The 15590-nt window shown below is 38.4% G+C and overlaps 1 protein-coding gene across 1 annotated transcript in view; it reads left to right on the forward strand.

Moving 5' to 3' along the window:
• Window positions 1–12290: 12290 nt before the first annotated feature.
• The window catches only part of LOC138363764 (uncharacterized), a 46826-nt gene continuing 43526 nt past the window's right edge, over window positions 12291–15590 (forward strand). The window contains exons 1-3 of the mRNA XM_069323157.1: window positions 12291–12300; window positions 12440–12513; window positions 14730–14765. Coding sequence (XP_069179258.1) covers window positions 12291–12300; window positions 12440–12513; window positions 14730–14765 — 120 coding nt within the window. The remainder of the gene's footprint in view (window positions 12301–12439; window positions 12514–14729; window positions 14766–15590) is intronic.

A 15590-nucleotide genomic window follows, 5' to 3' on the forward strand; every position in this document is an offset into this window, starting at 1 on the left:
ATGTTGGAATCATAAGAATGCGAGGAATGAGGACATCTTCACCTTTGAAAGGTCCTGTCAAGATGATTACATCTACAACGTTGCTGAATAATTCTTTACTGCAAGGCCCATAGCGTTGCAAAGCTTAAGCTGATTGATATTTCGAACATGATAATTGCCACGCAGATTTTCAATTGCCGTACGTGTGATTGTATCCCTGGCAGATCGAGTGAATTAAAAAATTCTGTTCGACAACTAACTGCTTCATCAGCTTTTTTAACAGTGTCGACGGACTTGTATCGAGGAATTACATGTAATTTTTGCCTGAAATCTCCTGCAAGCAATATTAATGCGTTCCCAAACGGTCTGATGTATCCCCGCAAATCTTGCAATGATCAATCCAGAGCCTCGAGCGATTTTGTGGGTAATTGTTCATACATCCCAAATGATAAGTTTACATTTCTGCAATACTTTTCCCATGCTGGATGCTTCGGAAATGTTGCACGTGGGAGTTTCAATGAATTGCATATTCTATGGCAATTTTAAAGCCGAAGTAGCAGTTCTTCCACCTGGTAACAATGTCGCAGCTATTCCTGACGATGCAATCTTGAGGTTATCTTGAGATGATTTCGGGGCTTTTTACTGTCCCCGCGGCCCGGTCCTCGACCAGGCCTCCACCCCCAGGAAGCAGCCCGTGACAGCTGACTAACCCAGGTACCTATTTTACTGCTAGGTAACAGGGGCATAGGGTGAAAGAAACTCTGCCTATTGTTTCTCGCCGGAGCCTGGGATCGAACCCAGGACCACATGATCACAAGTCCAGGGTGCTGTCCGCTCGGCCGACCGGCTCCCTGAGCAAGAGCTAAGGTTATGCCATTTTGTGATCGAAATGCCGCCAGAATCAATCTAATTAGGAAGGATTTACAGTTTCTCCTGGCGCATCTTAAAAGATTTCTCCAAACCCATTATTGACAGTTTGAATTATTTGATGGTAAATGCCTTTTTGCTCAAGCGTTAGCTTTGGAATATTTGATTGCACACACGACAACATATCACACATGTTGTAATTTTGTTCACGACACAATTCTATATCGAACGAAGCAGCAGCAGATCGATTCGGTAACGGCATTTTCAATTGATTTACAACTTTGTTTGCGAATTCTAAGCACAAACCTTCTATCATTATCAACACTTCGTTGCAGATTTCTGCTGTGAAATCCATGTTCGTATTTGATTTTTCCTTCATATTCGACGGATAACATCTTCAGCCACTGGGGGATTTATATTTCTCCCATAACTCTGTTGGAGATGAAGGAGAGCAGGTGGTCAATATTATTGAAATAATGCATAAATTTCATTTGGATGTGACGTGTTGGACGCGTCATTAATGCATACATCCCAGTGTTGGTCATTCTCAAATAAATTCCGAGCTTGACATGCACTACGGAAAGTGGCATGTGTTACGCCGTTGACAAATCTCAGTGGCCTGAAAGACGTTGGACCAGGCACATTTACCAACATCATGTAAAGAAAGAAGCATTCATTTTGATTGGGATGCACGGTGAACAGTCTGCCTATCGTAGTTTATTTAAATATGCCAGGTTGTCCGTCGACTCGGTCTTCTCGTTTGCCTCGTTCAAATAATTTTCTACTGGCATTCCATGTGTAATATGTATGCACTTCCTAATACAGCAGTGTTTTCGCAAACGCATCATTTTGACATAACATGAAGAAAGCAGTTAACGCTGTAGCCAGAGGATTCATAGCTGTTTGTTGTACATTTGCAGCTGTAAAATAAACGTGTTGTCCTTTTTCTTGTTTTCAAAACAAAAACAAAAAATACTAACGAAATATTTCAATTCAAACGCAGATCATCAACACAGCTCAATTTCACCACTAATTGCCCTGAAAAATAAGAAGAACAGTTAAAAAAAGAAATGAAAAAAGAAACAAATAAGCTATACCCATGAAATGAATGGTATGATAAACAACACAGTTCAATTCCAATGCAACGTCACACAATATAATTAAATCAAAATGAAAAAAAAAATCAAGATCTATGAAAATTCCATTTATCAATGCAATCAGAAACATTGAAATGGAATTGTAAAATATATTGTATATCGTCTTTTGCACTTACGTGCAACAGATGGCGCTGTTTTTCCAAAAACTCATGTTTTACCTGTCACAGGTGTGGCATCTATATAGTAAGTATTTAAAAACACGCACGTATTTGAATGGATCATTTTGTCAAATTTTCAAAGCAATCGGTGAAGAACTTTCCTGAGATTATAGTGTGTGTTGCTCTTATGTCCTACAGATGGAGTTGTTTTTCAAAAAAAGCATGTTTTTTTCCTGTCACAGGTGAGGCATGTATATAGTAGGTATATAAAAACACTCGCCTATTCGAATGCAATGTTGGGTCAAAATTTCAAAGCAATCAGTAAGGAGGTTTCGATGATTTCCCTCACATGAAAAACACCTGAAAAACACAGCTTTTCAAAAAAAAAAACATGTTTTTTCCCGTCACAGATCTGTCATCTATATAGTATGTATATAAAAAGCCGCTCGGATGCAATGGGAATGTTGTGTGAAATTTTCATGGCAATCGGTGAAGAACTTTCGGAGATTAGCGATTTTGAACAAACGAACATTTCCATTTTTATTTATATAGATGTTAGTAAGTTAGTACGTTATTATGTACATGACGGATGTCCCTATCTGTGAAACAGATGTACTCATCTATTTGTACTCACCTGTTTGTGTTTTCAGGGGTTGAACTTTGCCTCTGTGGTCCCACCTCTCAACTGTCAATCAACTGGTGTACAGATTCCCGAGCCTACTGGGCTCTATCATATCTTTATTTGAAACTGTTTATGGAGTCAGCCTACACCACATCGCTTCCTAGTTCATTCCATTTACGAACTACTCTGACACTGAAAAAATTCTTTCTAATGTCTCTGTGGCTCATTTGGGTACTGAGTTTTCCCCTGTGTTCCCTTGTTCGTGTTCCACCCGTGCTGAAGAGTTTGTCTTTGTCCACTCTATCAATTCCTCTGTGAATTTTGTAGGTGGTTATCATGTCTCCCCTCTCTTTTCTGTTTTGATCCATCTTCTTAGATGTGTTGTTTATGGGAACATAAATCAAAATTTAAATATTAAACATTAAGTCATCTAAAGTCAAGAAATCTCCAAATCTACAGCAAAATCAATGATTAGTGTCGCAATGACTCGTACTGGTTAAGTTACTTAGTCATTAAATTATTCCCGCAGAGTCAAGAAATCTTCTCAACATCTGAAGGCTATTTTCTGCAATTATGCAGAATCAAAATACTGTTTAAGTTTTAATTATACATTGTTGAGCTGCCATTCTAGATGGACGAGTGCTCATATTGGTAGAATTAATGTCTTCTGGAACTTGTGGTGAATTTACCTTGGAAGAACATTCATGTTCAGCGAATTCCAGGGGAACTAATTTCTCTAAAGTTTTTATGGTGGTCGTGCCTTGACACTGGATCCTAACTATTCTTAGTATTCCTTGGTGATCAGGATGGACAGCAGCAATTTTGCCTATTGGCCACTCTGACCTTGGTCCATCACTATCACCTAGTACAAGATCATCTTGTTTTAAATTGACTTTATTATAGGGGCTTGCAGCTCCATAATGATTCTCAGAGCAGTTAGATACTCACGAGTCCACACTTCATTCCACCTGCCTATCACTCTAGAAAGATGTTTATATCTTTCCACCAAGTCGGTCCCTTCGACTCATGAGGGGTCTTTCGGATCCTCATCCTCTAGAGATCAAAGGACTAAGAGGACCAGCAAGCATCAGATGAGAGAGACTCAGGGGTTCTCTCTGGGAGAAATCATCTGAAAGATAGGTTGGGGGTCGATTGTTGACTCGGGCCTCTATTTCCGTGATAATGGCCTGAAGCTCGGTGAGGCTAATTTTCTATCGATGCAAAGCTTTTCTTAAGCATCGCTTCCCAGTGCCTACCATTCGTTCGTAAAATCCTCCTACCACAGTTCTCTAGGAGGTATAAATTTCCAGTGGCACTGTCTTTGTTTAAGAACTGCACGTACCTCTGGATGATTCCATATTTCCCTTAAGCAAGCTTCTCCTGCCACAAAGTTAGATCCATTATCAGAGTTCATCAGTTTGGGACAGGATTGACATGCTGCAAACCTTTGAAAAGCTTCTAGGAAAACTTCTGTATTCATGTCAGAAGTAACTTCTAAATGTACGCCTCATGTAGTTGCACACGTGAAGAGGTATATATAGGCTTTCACCGGAATCTTGTCCGGAGTGCCTGTTAAAATAAGAGCTCCTGTGTAATCTATCCTAGTGGTCTCAAAGGGACGAAGGTGAACGACTCGTTCTTTAGGTAATGGTGGAGGTTTTGGGTAAAGACACACCCGAGCATCATACCTCCGGCAAATCACACAAGATTTAATAATGCATTTGACAGTTTGACGACCCTGGGAAAGCCAAAACTTCTGTCGTTAATCAATGAGAGTGTCTAACACTCAAACATGTAATGTGCCCTGTTCATGACAATGTAATACTATAAGTTTACTTAAGTGGTGACGAGGAAGAAGCATAGGTTTCTTTACTTCTAAATCAACTTCTGCATGGAGCAGACGTCCTCCTCATCTTAAAATATTGTGATTGTCAGAATCCAGCAAATGCCTAGAGACCTTACTAGTTTTTCTGGAAGTTGTTCATAATTTCTTCCATAGGTCTCCATTCGGGCTTGTCTAATCCAGTATTTAAGAGGACTAGGGATTTGATATTTAATTCCTATCTTGGTTAAGAAATCAAACAAAACTTGAGTAACCCCTAGTAATTTACTTAAACTAGATTAATGATTAGGATTAATAGCTAAATATCGAGGTGTTGTAGATCCATAGTTGGGACAGTGATATTGGTCACTATGACTTGTGGCTTCTGTTTTGACCACTGACCAACCATTCGGGTCCATTAAACCACATCATGGTTTTAACTAATTGTCTCAAAGTTAATCTTCTTGAGAGGTAGTCAGCAGAATTGTCCTTGGTAGGGACCTGTCTCAATTTATATTCAGCTGACAGCTCTCGAATTTCCCCTAACTCTATTACAGACGAAGGGTATTTCCTTATTATTATTCTTTACCCATTGTAAGATTCCCTCGTTGTCTGACCACACTACTATCTCACCAATGTGAATATTACTGAGTGTCTTGGTCAGGTAATGAGCCAATCGAACACCTACTAACAAACCTGTTAATTCTATTTGGGGCAGTGATCTTTTCTTGATCGGGGTCACCCTAGCTTTAGAAGCAAGTAAAATTGATTGTTTTGTGTTTACTAAATAGGCTACTGCGCCATATACTTTACCTGAGGCATCACAAAACACAAGCAGATTAGTAGGTTGTTTCAGTCCTAAGGCATTACGTGGGAATTATAGAGTACTAAGTATGTTTAAAGCCGTCGTCAGTTGCTGCCATTTATCTTGCAGATCATTAGGCAACAGATCATCCCAGTCCAAGTTAGTTTGACAGTACTCCTGCATGAGGAGTTTTTCCTTAATTATAATGGGGCTAAGTAAGCCTAACGGGTCAAATGGTTTACTGACAAAAGCCAATAATTTCCTCATAGTTATGGGAGAATTATTAGTTTTCATTGATTTAATATTTAGTTCTTCAGTGGAAGTATTCCATTCCATGCCAAGAACCTTTAAATTATGAGGTACTCTGTACCCTGGAAAATCATTTTCTACCATTTGATTTACCTGTTGATCATTTGAAGACCATGACTCTAGAGGTATATTAGCTTCCAGTAACTCGTGGCAAGCCTCATGATAAATTTTAATTAATTTTGTTTTATCATTGGTAGTTCCCTGGAAGTTATCAACATATTAATTGTTGCTAATTTCAGTCTTGTATGGACTATCAAATTTCTTCAAATGTGTGTACAAGGTTGCTTGGAGTAAAAATGGTAAAGAAGTAGCACCGAATAAGACTGAAGCAAATATAGGTTATAATTTCAAAATTAGTATCCTTAAAATCCTTCATCCAGAGAAACTTGGGAAAATTACAGTCTTCTTTTTGTAGACCTAGTCTCAAGAAAGCCTTACTAATGTCGGCCGTATAGGCATAAATTCCTAATCGAAACTGTAATAGTATGTCATTGAGTCGTTGGGTTAGACTCTGGCCAGTTTGTAGGCAATCATTGAGTGATACACTATTCGCCATCACCTTGGTACTACAGTTAAGTACAATTCTAATAGGTGTAATAGCTGAATCTTCCAAGATGGTGTGAAGGGGCAAATAATGTCCTTGTTTGGTATTATCTGGGTCAACAACTTCAATAAATTTGCTGGCGAGTTGTTGTTGTATTAAATCGTGTTACAATTGCAATTTATCAGGCTGTTTATTTAATCTAGCTACCTGTGACTTTAATTGATTTAATGCCATGAAGTGATTTACTGGTAGCTGTGGGTGATTTAGCTTCAATGGCAATTTAACTCAGTATTGATTATCTCGATAAATAACTGAGTTAAGATATTGTTGATAAGTCCAAGTATCATCTGGTCTTGGTTGTTCAGGGACAATGCCTAAGGTATCCAAATTCCAGAATTTATATATAGGAGGATCAGAGATATCCTCAGTCATGTCTCTGATTTGGAGTGGCGACTGTTCCAAGCCAAGTCACACTTGAGTTGATCTGTTGATCACTCATGGGTGTAGAATTTTTCTGTGGTAACACCGGTCCAGTATGCAATTTGCCTCCAGCTGCAAGCAACCAATCCATTTCTTGTTGCTTGGTGCATCCATTAATAAATCTGTAATAATAATCTGCCCCTACAAGTATACCTACATTGTTCAGGCGGTCAGAATATATTTTGTAATCAACCAACTTCATTCCATTACACTTAAGAAGTTTGGCAGTATTCCCTAGATCAGAAACATATAGGTCAGATGGGATTTTGTCAATAACTATAGCCTGTACTGGACTAGCATGGCCTCCTAGGTGTACCAAAACTCTCGCAACTTTGTAATTGCGAGGTCCGGTATTAGTAAAAAATCCTGAAATGTTTAATTTCACTTGACACAAGGTTTTAAGTTTCAACTGGTCAGCAAGTTGTTGTGTAATAAATGCTTATTGAGAACCTTGGTCGAAAAGACCACGAGTGGTGATCCTGGATTTCTTATTAGTTAACCTTAGCTGAGCTGTAGGTAACATGGTGATATTATCTGTCTCAGTAGCAAGTACATTTACTTCTTAATGTACTTTGCAATATTGCACAGTGGTGGAGGTACTTGATTCCACTTAAGGGTTTTGTGACCTTGGTCGTGTTTCTCCACACTGGGTAAAATGATGTTGGCCTCTATGGCAATTGTGGCACACATGCAGGACAACGGTACAGTTGTTAGGTTCATGTGATCCCATGCATCGGTGCAATTCGTTGAGACGTTTGATCCTCGCACTGCAACTTAAGTAGTTATGACATTTATAGGTATTATGTTCTTCTTGGCAGAACAAACATTTCTTCTCTCCTGTCCTGTAGTAGCAATTTTAGAAGGTACATTCACTACAGGTTTTGAGGGATTTACTGTATTGGTACCCACATTGATATTTTTCCACTTGGGTGATGGGTTAGCCATTTTTTATTTTACAGCATTAGTTGTGGTATCCTGAGGTTTACGATGAGTGTTAGTTGAAGGTGTTGAAATACCTTTCCCATTCTGATTGGCTCGTTGTCATTCGACTACAGAGTGTAAACCTTATGTTATCTCTGTCACGTTCAGAGATGTTTTATTGTGTAAAGTATACAGTTTGTCCAGTGTTTCACTGAGCAACTTGCATCTTATAATTACTCGTGTCAACCATTCAGCAGCCTTGAGGTTGACCTTGAGGCTTAAGGCCTTAAGTAAGGACTCAAGCTCCATCTGATAAGTTTGAAGAGAGTCAGAGGAACTGACTCTTTCCATACTGTTGTTGGCAAATCTGTTCTTGATCTGTTGCTGGCAAATCCAGCCGTTTATGAACTAAAGTGATGATAGCTCTCTCGTTATTGTTATAATTACTTTTAAGCCGTGAAACTGCGAGGTCATAGCCATCACAGGTCAAGTTTAAATTGGAGATTACCTTTAAGGCTTCATCTCTGAGTTGACCTTGTAAACAAGTAAGCTTAGTAGTTTTGGGAATATTGGTTTTAGAATGTATTGCGTCTACAATCTTATTCTAAAAATTATCCCAACTTTCATTCTCACTACCAGAAAATGTGGGTAGATTAATTAGAGGTAATTTTACTTCAGTATGTGGAAGACTTGCAGATGCTATAACTATAACTAATAGGGGGAGCCGGTTGGCCGAGTGGACAGCACGCTGGACTTGTGATCCTGTGGTCCCGGGTTCGATCCCGGGCGCCGGTGAGAAACAATGGACAGAGTTTCTTTCTCCCTATGCCCCTGTTACCTAGCAGTAAAATAGGTACCTGGGAGTTAGTAAGCTGTCACGGGCTGCTTCTTGGGGGTGGAGGCCTGGTCGAGGACCGGGCCGCAGGGACACTAAAGCCCCGAAATCATCTCAAGATAACCTTATTGAGAAATCTCAGTTTATTTAAGGGTTGTAATTTCACCTGTAAATCATATAAATAAAATGTACTGGGCTAATTCCCGCATGATGTCATCTAATTCTGTGTCTGTAATGTGTGTCTTACTAAGTTCAGGTAAATATTGGTTTATTTGAGCTCTAATTGCTCAAATGTATTATTAACAACTTGGAAATAACTTTCCAGCTCTAAATAGTCAATGGGTGACTGTTGTGACAGATCTTGGCATTTGTTGATCTGCCTGGTTAAGTGATCTTTTAGACCTGTAAGTGTCTTTTTCATTCTTCCAGCAGTATCCATCTTGGTGATTTGAGGCTTCTTGTGCTTAATGTAGTTGTTAGTAATGTAACTAGGATATTGGCTCATGTAGCAGAGGCAAATACCGGTATAGTAGTCTAATATTTAACTTCTTGGATTAGGCTATATGGTCCTACCTCCACTAGACGTTAGCTTACCTACCTAATAGGAAATAGCTAAGATTTGAGTGATGCTTGGATGTCACTACGGTTGCACCTCCAGCTAGCTTTTCATTATCACTTTCGGTTGGTATAGTGACACCTAGTAGCACTCAAAGGTGTACACAGTAAAGTACAATAACTTAGTAGTGTAAGTTACACACTTACACACACAATTTGTGTAAGATAATAGATCCCACCCTGTTTAGGGTCTGTACAACATTGAATAATAATTAACCAGTACTGTCTAGCACAGTATTAGTCAGATATTAATCCTACCTAATAAAGTAACTAATAATAGTTTAGGCTAGAGTTGTACATGACTTAGTACAATTCCAGTCTAAAAATCCTACCCCCTGTGGATTGGCATAAATACAATAAATGATGTGCAATAATGTTGATCTATATCAGTGCTATGTTTTTTGGATTTTAAAATTTTGATATATAGAATACACTTATAAGAAATATATGTATGAGATTTTTAAATATGATCAGTTAATGTTGGCTTTCAAGCTACAACCTCCTGTGGTGATTAATGGTATTAATTAATTTTTAGACCACATGTGCCCTAGACTCTGGTGACAAGTGTACTCCATCTGGAGCCACGTTTTCATGATATGGTCTGGCAGTAATGTGAATGTAGGTGGCGTACAGCATCACTCTTTTTCTCACCCGAGAATTAGTATAATTTTGTTGCACGTTGATAATACTCAGGACTCACTCTCCATCGATTATTACTCCTGGGTTGGCGAAGTTCCACTAATGTGAACACAACGGTGCTAATAATTTCCTTAAAGGAATTGATAATATTTCTGAAATGGTTTATAATTTCAGCTGGGTGTCGAGTTGGTTGGATATCATTACCACCGAGATAAATAATGGTTAGATGGTGTGGCCAATTTAATGCAGGCGGTAACACAGGATTGTTGTAAAAATTATTAGCAGTTGCTCCCGGTGACCTAAATATTCTCACCTCTGTATGAGGTATAGGCTTAAGCATTGTGGGTAGTTGAATGTGACCCACTAGTGCTACTTTAAACATTAGATTTCAGTTTAGTAAATTAATAATCTGAAATACTGGGTTTAGGCTATAATATACGGGATGCGGTCTACTGACGGCCATAAATCTACATAAATAAAAATGGAAATGTTCGGTTGTTCAAAATCGCTAATCTCCGAAAGTTCTTCACCGAGCCGGTCGACCGAGTGGACAGCACGTGGGACTTGTGATATTGTGGTCCTGGGTTCGATCCCAGGCGCCGGCGAGAAACAATGGGCAGAGTTTCTTTCACCCTATGCCCTTGTTACCTAGCAGTAAAATAGGTACCTGGGTGTTCGTCAGCTGTCACGGGCTGCTTCCTGGGGGTGGAGGCCTGGTCGAGGACCGGGCTGCGGGGACACTAAAAGCCCCGAAATCATCTCAAGATAACCAATTGCCCTGATTTTCTTTTTTTTTCTTTTTTTTCATCTCAAGATGCACTGATTGCCCTGAAAATTCGCCAATTTGCACACAACATTCATATTGCATCCGAGCGGGATTTTATATACATACTATATAGATGACACATTTGTGATGGGAAAAAACATGCTTTTTTGAAAAGCTGTGTTTTTCAGGTAATTTTCATGTGAGGGAAATCATCGAAACCTCCTTACTGATTGCTTTGAAATTTTTACACAAAATTGCATTCGAATAGGCGAGTGTTTTTACATACCTACTATATACATGCCTCACCTGTGACAGGAAAAACATGTTTTTTTCTTTAAAAAACAGCTCCATCTGTAGGACATAAGAGCAACACACGCTCAAATCTCCGAAAGTTCTTCACCGATTGCTTTGAAATTTTGACACAATGTTCCATTCAAATACGCGCGTGTTTTTAAATACCTACTATTTAGATGCCACACCTGTGACAGGTAAAACATGAGTTTTTGGAAAAACAGCGCCATCTGTTGCACGTAAGTGCAACATTTTGTGTGACGTTGCATTGGAATTGAGCTGTGTTGTTTATCATACCATTCATTTCGTGGGTATAGCTTATTTGTTTCTTTTTTCATTTCTTTTTTTAACTGTTCTTCTTATTTTTCAGGGCAATTAGTGGTGAAATTGAGCTGTGTCGATGATCTGCATTTGAATTGAAATATTTCGTTAGAATTTTTTCTTTTTGTTTTGAAAACAAGAAAATGGACAACATGTTTATTTCACAGCTGCAAATGTACAACAAACAGCTATGAATCCTCTGGCTACAACGTTAACTGCTTTCTTCATGTTATGTCAAAATGATGCGTTTGCGAAAACACTGCTGTATTAGGAAGTGCCTACATATTACACATGGAATGCCAGTAGAAAATTATTTGAACGAGGCAAACGAGGAGACTGAGTCGACGGACAACCTGGCATATTCAAATAAACTACGATAGGCAGACTGTACACCGTGCCTCCCAATCAAGATGAATGCTTCTTTCTTAACATGCTGTTGGTAAATGTGCCTGGTCCAACGTCTTTCCAGCCACTGAGATTTGTCAACGGCGTAACACATGCCACTTTCCATAGTGCATGTCAAGCTCGGAATTAATTTGAGAATGACCAACACTGGGATGTATGCATTAATGACGCGTCCAACACGTCACATCCAAATGAAATTTATGCATTGTTTCAATAATATTGACCACCTGCTCTCCTTCATCTCCAACAGAGTTATGGGAGAAATATATATCGCACATGGCTGAAGATATTATCCGTCGAATATGAAGGAAAATTCAAATATGAACATGGATTTCACAGCAGAAATCTACAACGAAGCGTTGATAATGATAGAAGAATTGTGCTTAGAATTCGCAAACAAAGCTCTAAATCAATTGGAAATGCCGTCACCGAATCGATCTGCTGCTGCTTCGTTCGATGTAGAATTGTGTCGTGAACAAAATTACAACATGTGTGATCTGTTGTCGTGTGTGCAATCAAATATTCCTAAGCTAACGCTTGAGCGAAAAGGCATTTACCATCAAATAATTTAAACTGTCAATAACAGGTTTGGAGAAATCTTTTAAAATGCCCCAGGAGCAATTGTAAATCTTTCCTAATTAGATTGATTCTGGCGGCATTTCGATCCCAAAATGGCATAACCTTAGCTCTTGCATCGTCAGGAATAGCTGCGACTTTGTTACCAGGTGGAAGAACTGCTACTTCGGCTATGAAATTGCCATTGAATGTGCAATTCATTGAAACTCCCACGTGCAACATTTCCTAAGCATCCAGCATGGGGAAAAGTATTGCAGAAATGTAAACTTATCATTTGGGATGTATGAAGAATTTCCCACAAAAAATGGCTCAAGGCTTTTGATCGATCATTGCAAGATTTGCGTGGAAACATCAGACCATTTGGAAACACATTAATATTGGTTGCAGGAGATTTCAGGCAAAAATTACCTGTAATTCCTCGATACAAGTCCGTCGACAATGTTAAGAAAGCAGATGAAGCAGTTAGTTGTCGAACAGAATTTTTAAATTCACTCGATCTGCCAGGGATACCATCACACGTACGGCAATTGAAAATCTGTGTGCCAATTATCATGTTGCGAAATATCAACCAGCTTAAGCTTTGCAATGCTTTGTGCCTTGCAGTAAAAAAATAATCAGCAACGTTGTAGAAGCAACAATCTTGACAGGACCTTTCAAAGGTGAAGATGTCCTCATTCCTCGCATTTCTATGATTCCAACAGATATGCCATTTCAATTTATGATATTGAAATTTAAAAATCGATTGGTGTTTGCAATCACCATCAAAAAAGCTTAGGGCCAATCTTTATAAATGTGCAGTTTATATCTAGACATGGAATGCTTCTCATAGGGACAATTATATGTTGCGTGTTCTAGAGTCGGCAAACCAGACAATCTCTATATCTCAACAGACAATGGAACAACAAAACATATTGTATACCCACAAGCATTGTGAAATTAAACATATTTGAAATGTGCGCTTTTTCTTTTCTTTCTTTTCCATTTAACCAATGGAGAATAAATAAAAATGGAATGTTCATTTGTTCAAAATCACTAATCTCCGAAAGTTCTTCACTGATTGCTTTGAAATTTTCACACAACGTTCTATTCGCATCCGAGCGAGTTTTTATGTACACACTATATAGATGTAACGACTGTGACAGGAAAAAACATGTTTCTTTTTTAATAACTGTGTTTTTCATGTGAGTGAAATCTTCGAAACCTCTTTACCGATTCCGATGAAATTTTGACACAACGTTGCATTCAAACAGGCGCGTGTTTTTATATACATACTATATACATGCCTTCCCTGTGACAGGATAAAATACGCTTTTTTTTTTAAAGTGCCATCTCTTGGACATAAGAGCAACACACGTTGTAATCTCCCAAAATTCTTCACCGATTGCTTTGATATTTTGACACAACGTTCCATTTGAATACGCACATGCTTTTATATATCTACTATACAGATGCAACACCTGTGTAAAGTAATTACAAGTTTTTTTTTAAACAGCACCATCTGTTGCTCGCAAGAGCAACACATGCTATACTAAATGTTATGATTCAATTTCAATGATTCCAATTGCATTGATAAATTAAATTTTCATAGGTTTCGATTTATTTTCATTTTGATTAAATTATTTTGTGGGACATTGCGTTCGAATTGAGCTGTGTTGTATACCATACCATTCATTTTGTGAGTATAAGTATAGATGCCACACCTGTGGCAGGGAAAACCAAGCTTTTTTTGAACAACAGCACCATCTGATGCACTCTAGAGCAACACTCGCTATACTAAATAAGTTACGATTCCATTTCAATATTTCCGATTGCATTGATAAATTTAAATTTCATCGATTTTGATTTATTTTCATTTTGATTTCATTATTTTGAGTGACATTCCCTTGGAATTGAGCTGTGTTGTTTACCATATCATTCATTTCATGAGTATAGTTTATTTTTATATTGTTTCATTGTTTTTCATTTCGTTTTTAACTGTTCTTCTTATTTTTCAGTGATGAGAACATCAGATCATTTGATGTTCCCAATATTCTGAAGGGAATACCAGATCATTTGTGGAGTGCATCTGGCAAGGGAGTGGGGAATGGTGGGGAAGGACGAGGGGATGTGGAGAGGAGAATGGTTGGGAAGACGAGGGGATGGGGGGAGGGGGGATTGGTGGGGAGGAATGGGGGACATGGAAAGGTTTCTGTGGCTCAGCAAAGCACATGTATTGCTGAGCCACAGCAACGCGTGGACAGGTACAGCTAGTATATATATATATATATATATATATATATATATATATATATATATATATATATATATATATATATATATATATATATATATATACATATATATATATATATATATATATATATATATATATATATATATATATATATATATATATATATATATATATATGTATATATATATATATATATATATATATATATATATATATATATATATATATATATATATATATATATATATATATATATATATATGCACTCCCCCTAATATGGTGTCTATCTATGCCAAGTCTCTCTTGGCTGGCTCGCGCATGCGCACTCGCTCGCAATGTTTGAACTCTTGTAAATAATTGCTATATTTTGTCCAACTTTCCGAGATAATGGAGACAAGGTTGATATTAAATTATACGATATTAATTTGTCTTATATGACAACAGATTGGTTCTCGCTACGCAAATACTTTAAATAAATGGGTGAGAATATTAAGAGTACAAATTAGGTTCTTCGTGTATACACTGGAACCGCTGTAATTACCTGTGTAAAATATTTCCAGTAAACAAAAATATATTTGCTAAACAAAGATAAATTCGTTGTCAGCCAATAATTCTTAATATAGAATACTGAAGTAAAGTGAATTTAATTCCATTCATGTATATGTAAAAATTATCCCTGTAGTCGTGTGGCTGACGCGACACCCGGCCATAATATCTAGGAAGATGAGACGTTTCTACGCCTTAATTACATGAACTCTATATCACTAAACTACTGGTTAGTAGTGCTAGTAAATTATAATGCCTAGTACAAGAATTACCTCTTAAAGTACTAGATATAAGTAATTAAGTGTTGGAAATTTCCAACAGGGAGACGCTCCAGACCAACACTGGTGGTGTGGGTGTGGGAGTCGCTCCAGACCAACACTGGTGGTGTGGGTGTAGGAGACGCTCCAGACCAACACTGGTGGTGTGGGTGTGGGAGTCGCTCCAGACCAACACTGGTGGTGTAGGTGTGGGAGGCGCTCCAGACCAACACTGGTGGTGTGGGTGTGGGAGTCGCTCCAGACCAACACTGGTGGTGTGGGTGTAGGAGACGCTCCAGACCAACACTGGTGTTGTAGGTGTAGGAGTCGCTCGAGACCAACACTGGAGGTGTGGGTGTAGGAGACGCTCCAGACCATCACTGGTGGTGTTGGTGTAGGAGACGCTCCAGACCAACACTGGAGGTGTGGGTGTAGGAGACGCTCCAGACCAAAACTGGTGGTGTTGGTGTAGGAGACGCTCCAGACCAACACTGGAGGTGTG

This window comes from Procambarus clarkii, chromosome 11 (assembly GCF_040958095.1).
Source record: "Procambarus clarkii isolate CNS0578487 chromosome 11, FALCON_Pclarkii_2.0, whole genome shotgun sequence".
Lineage (NCBI taxonomy): Eukaryota > Metazoa > Arthropoda > Malacostraca > Decapoda > Cambaridae > Procambarus > Procambarus clarkii.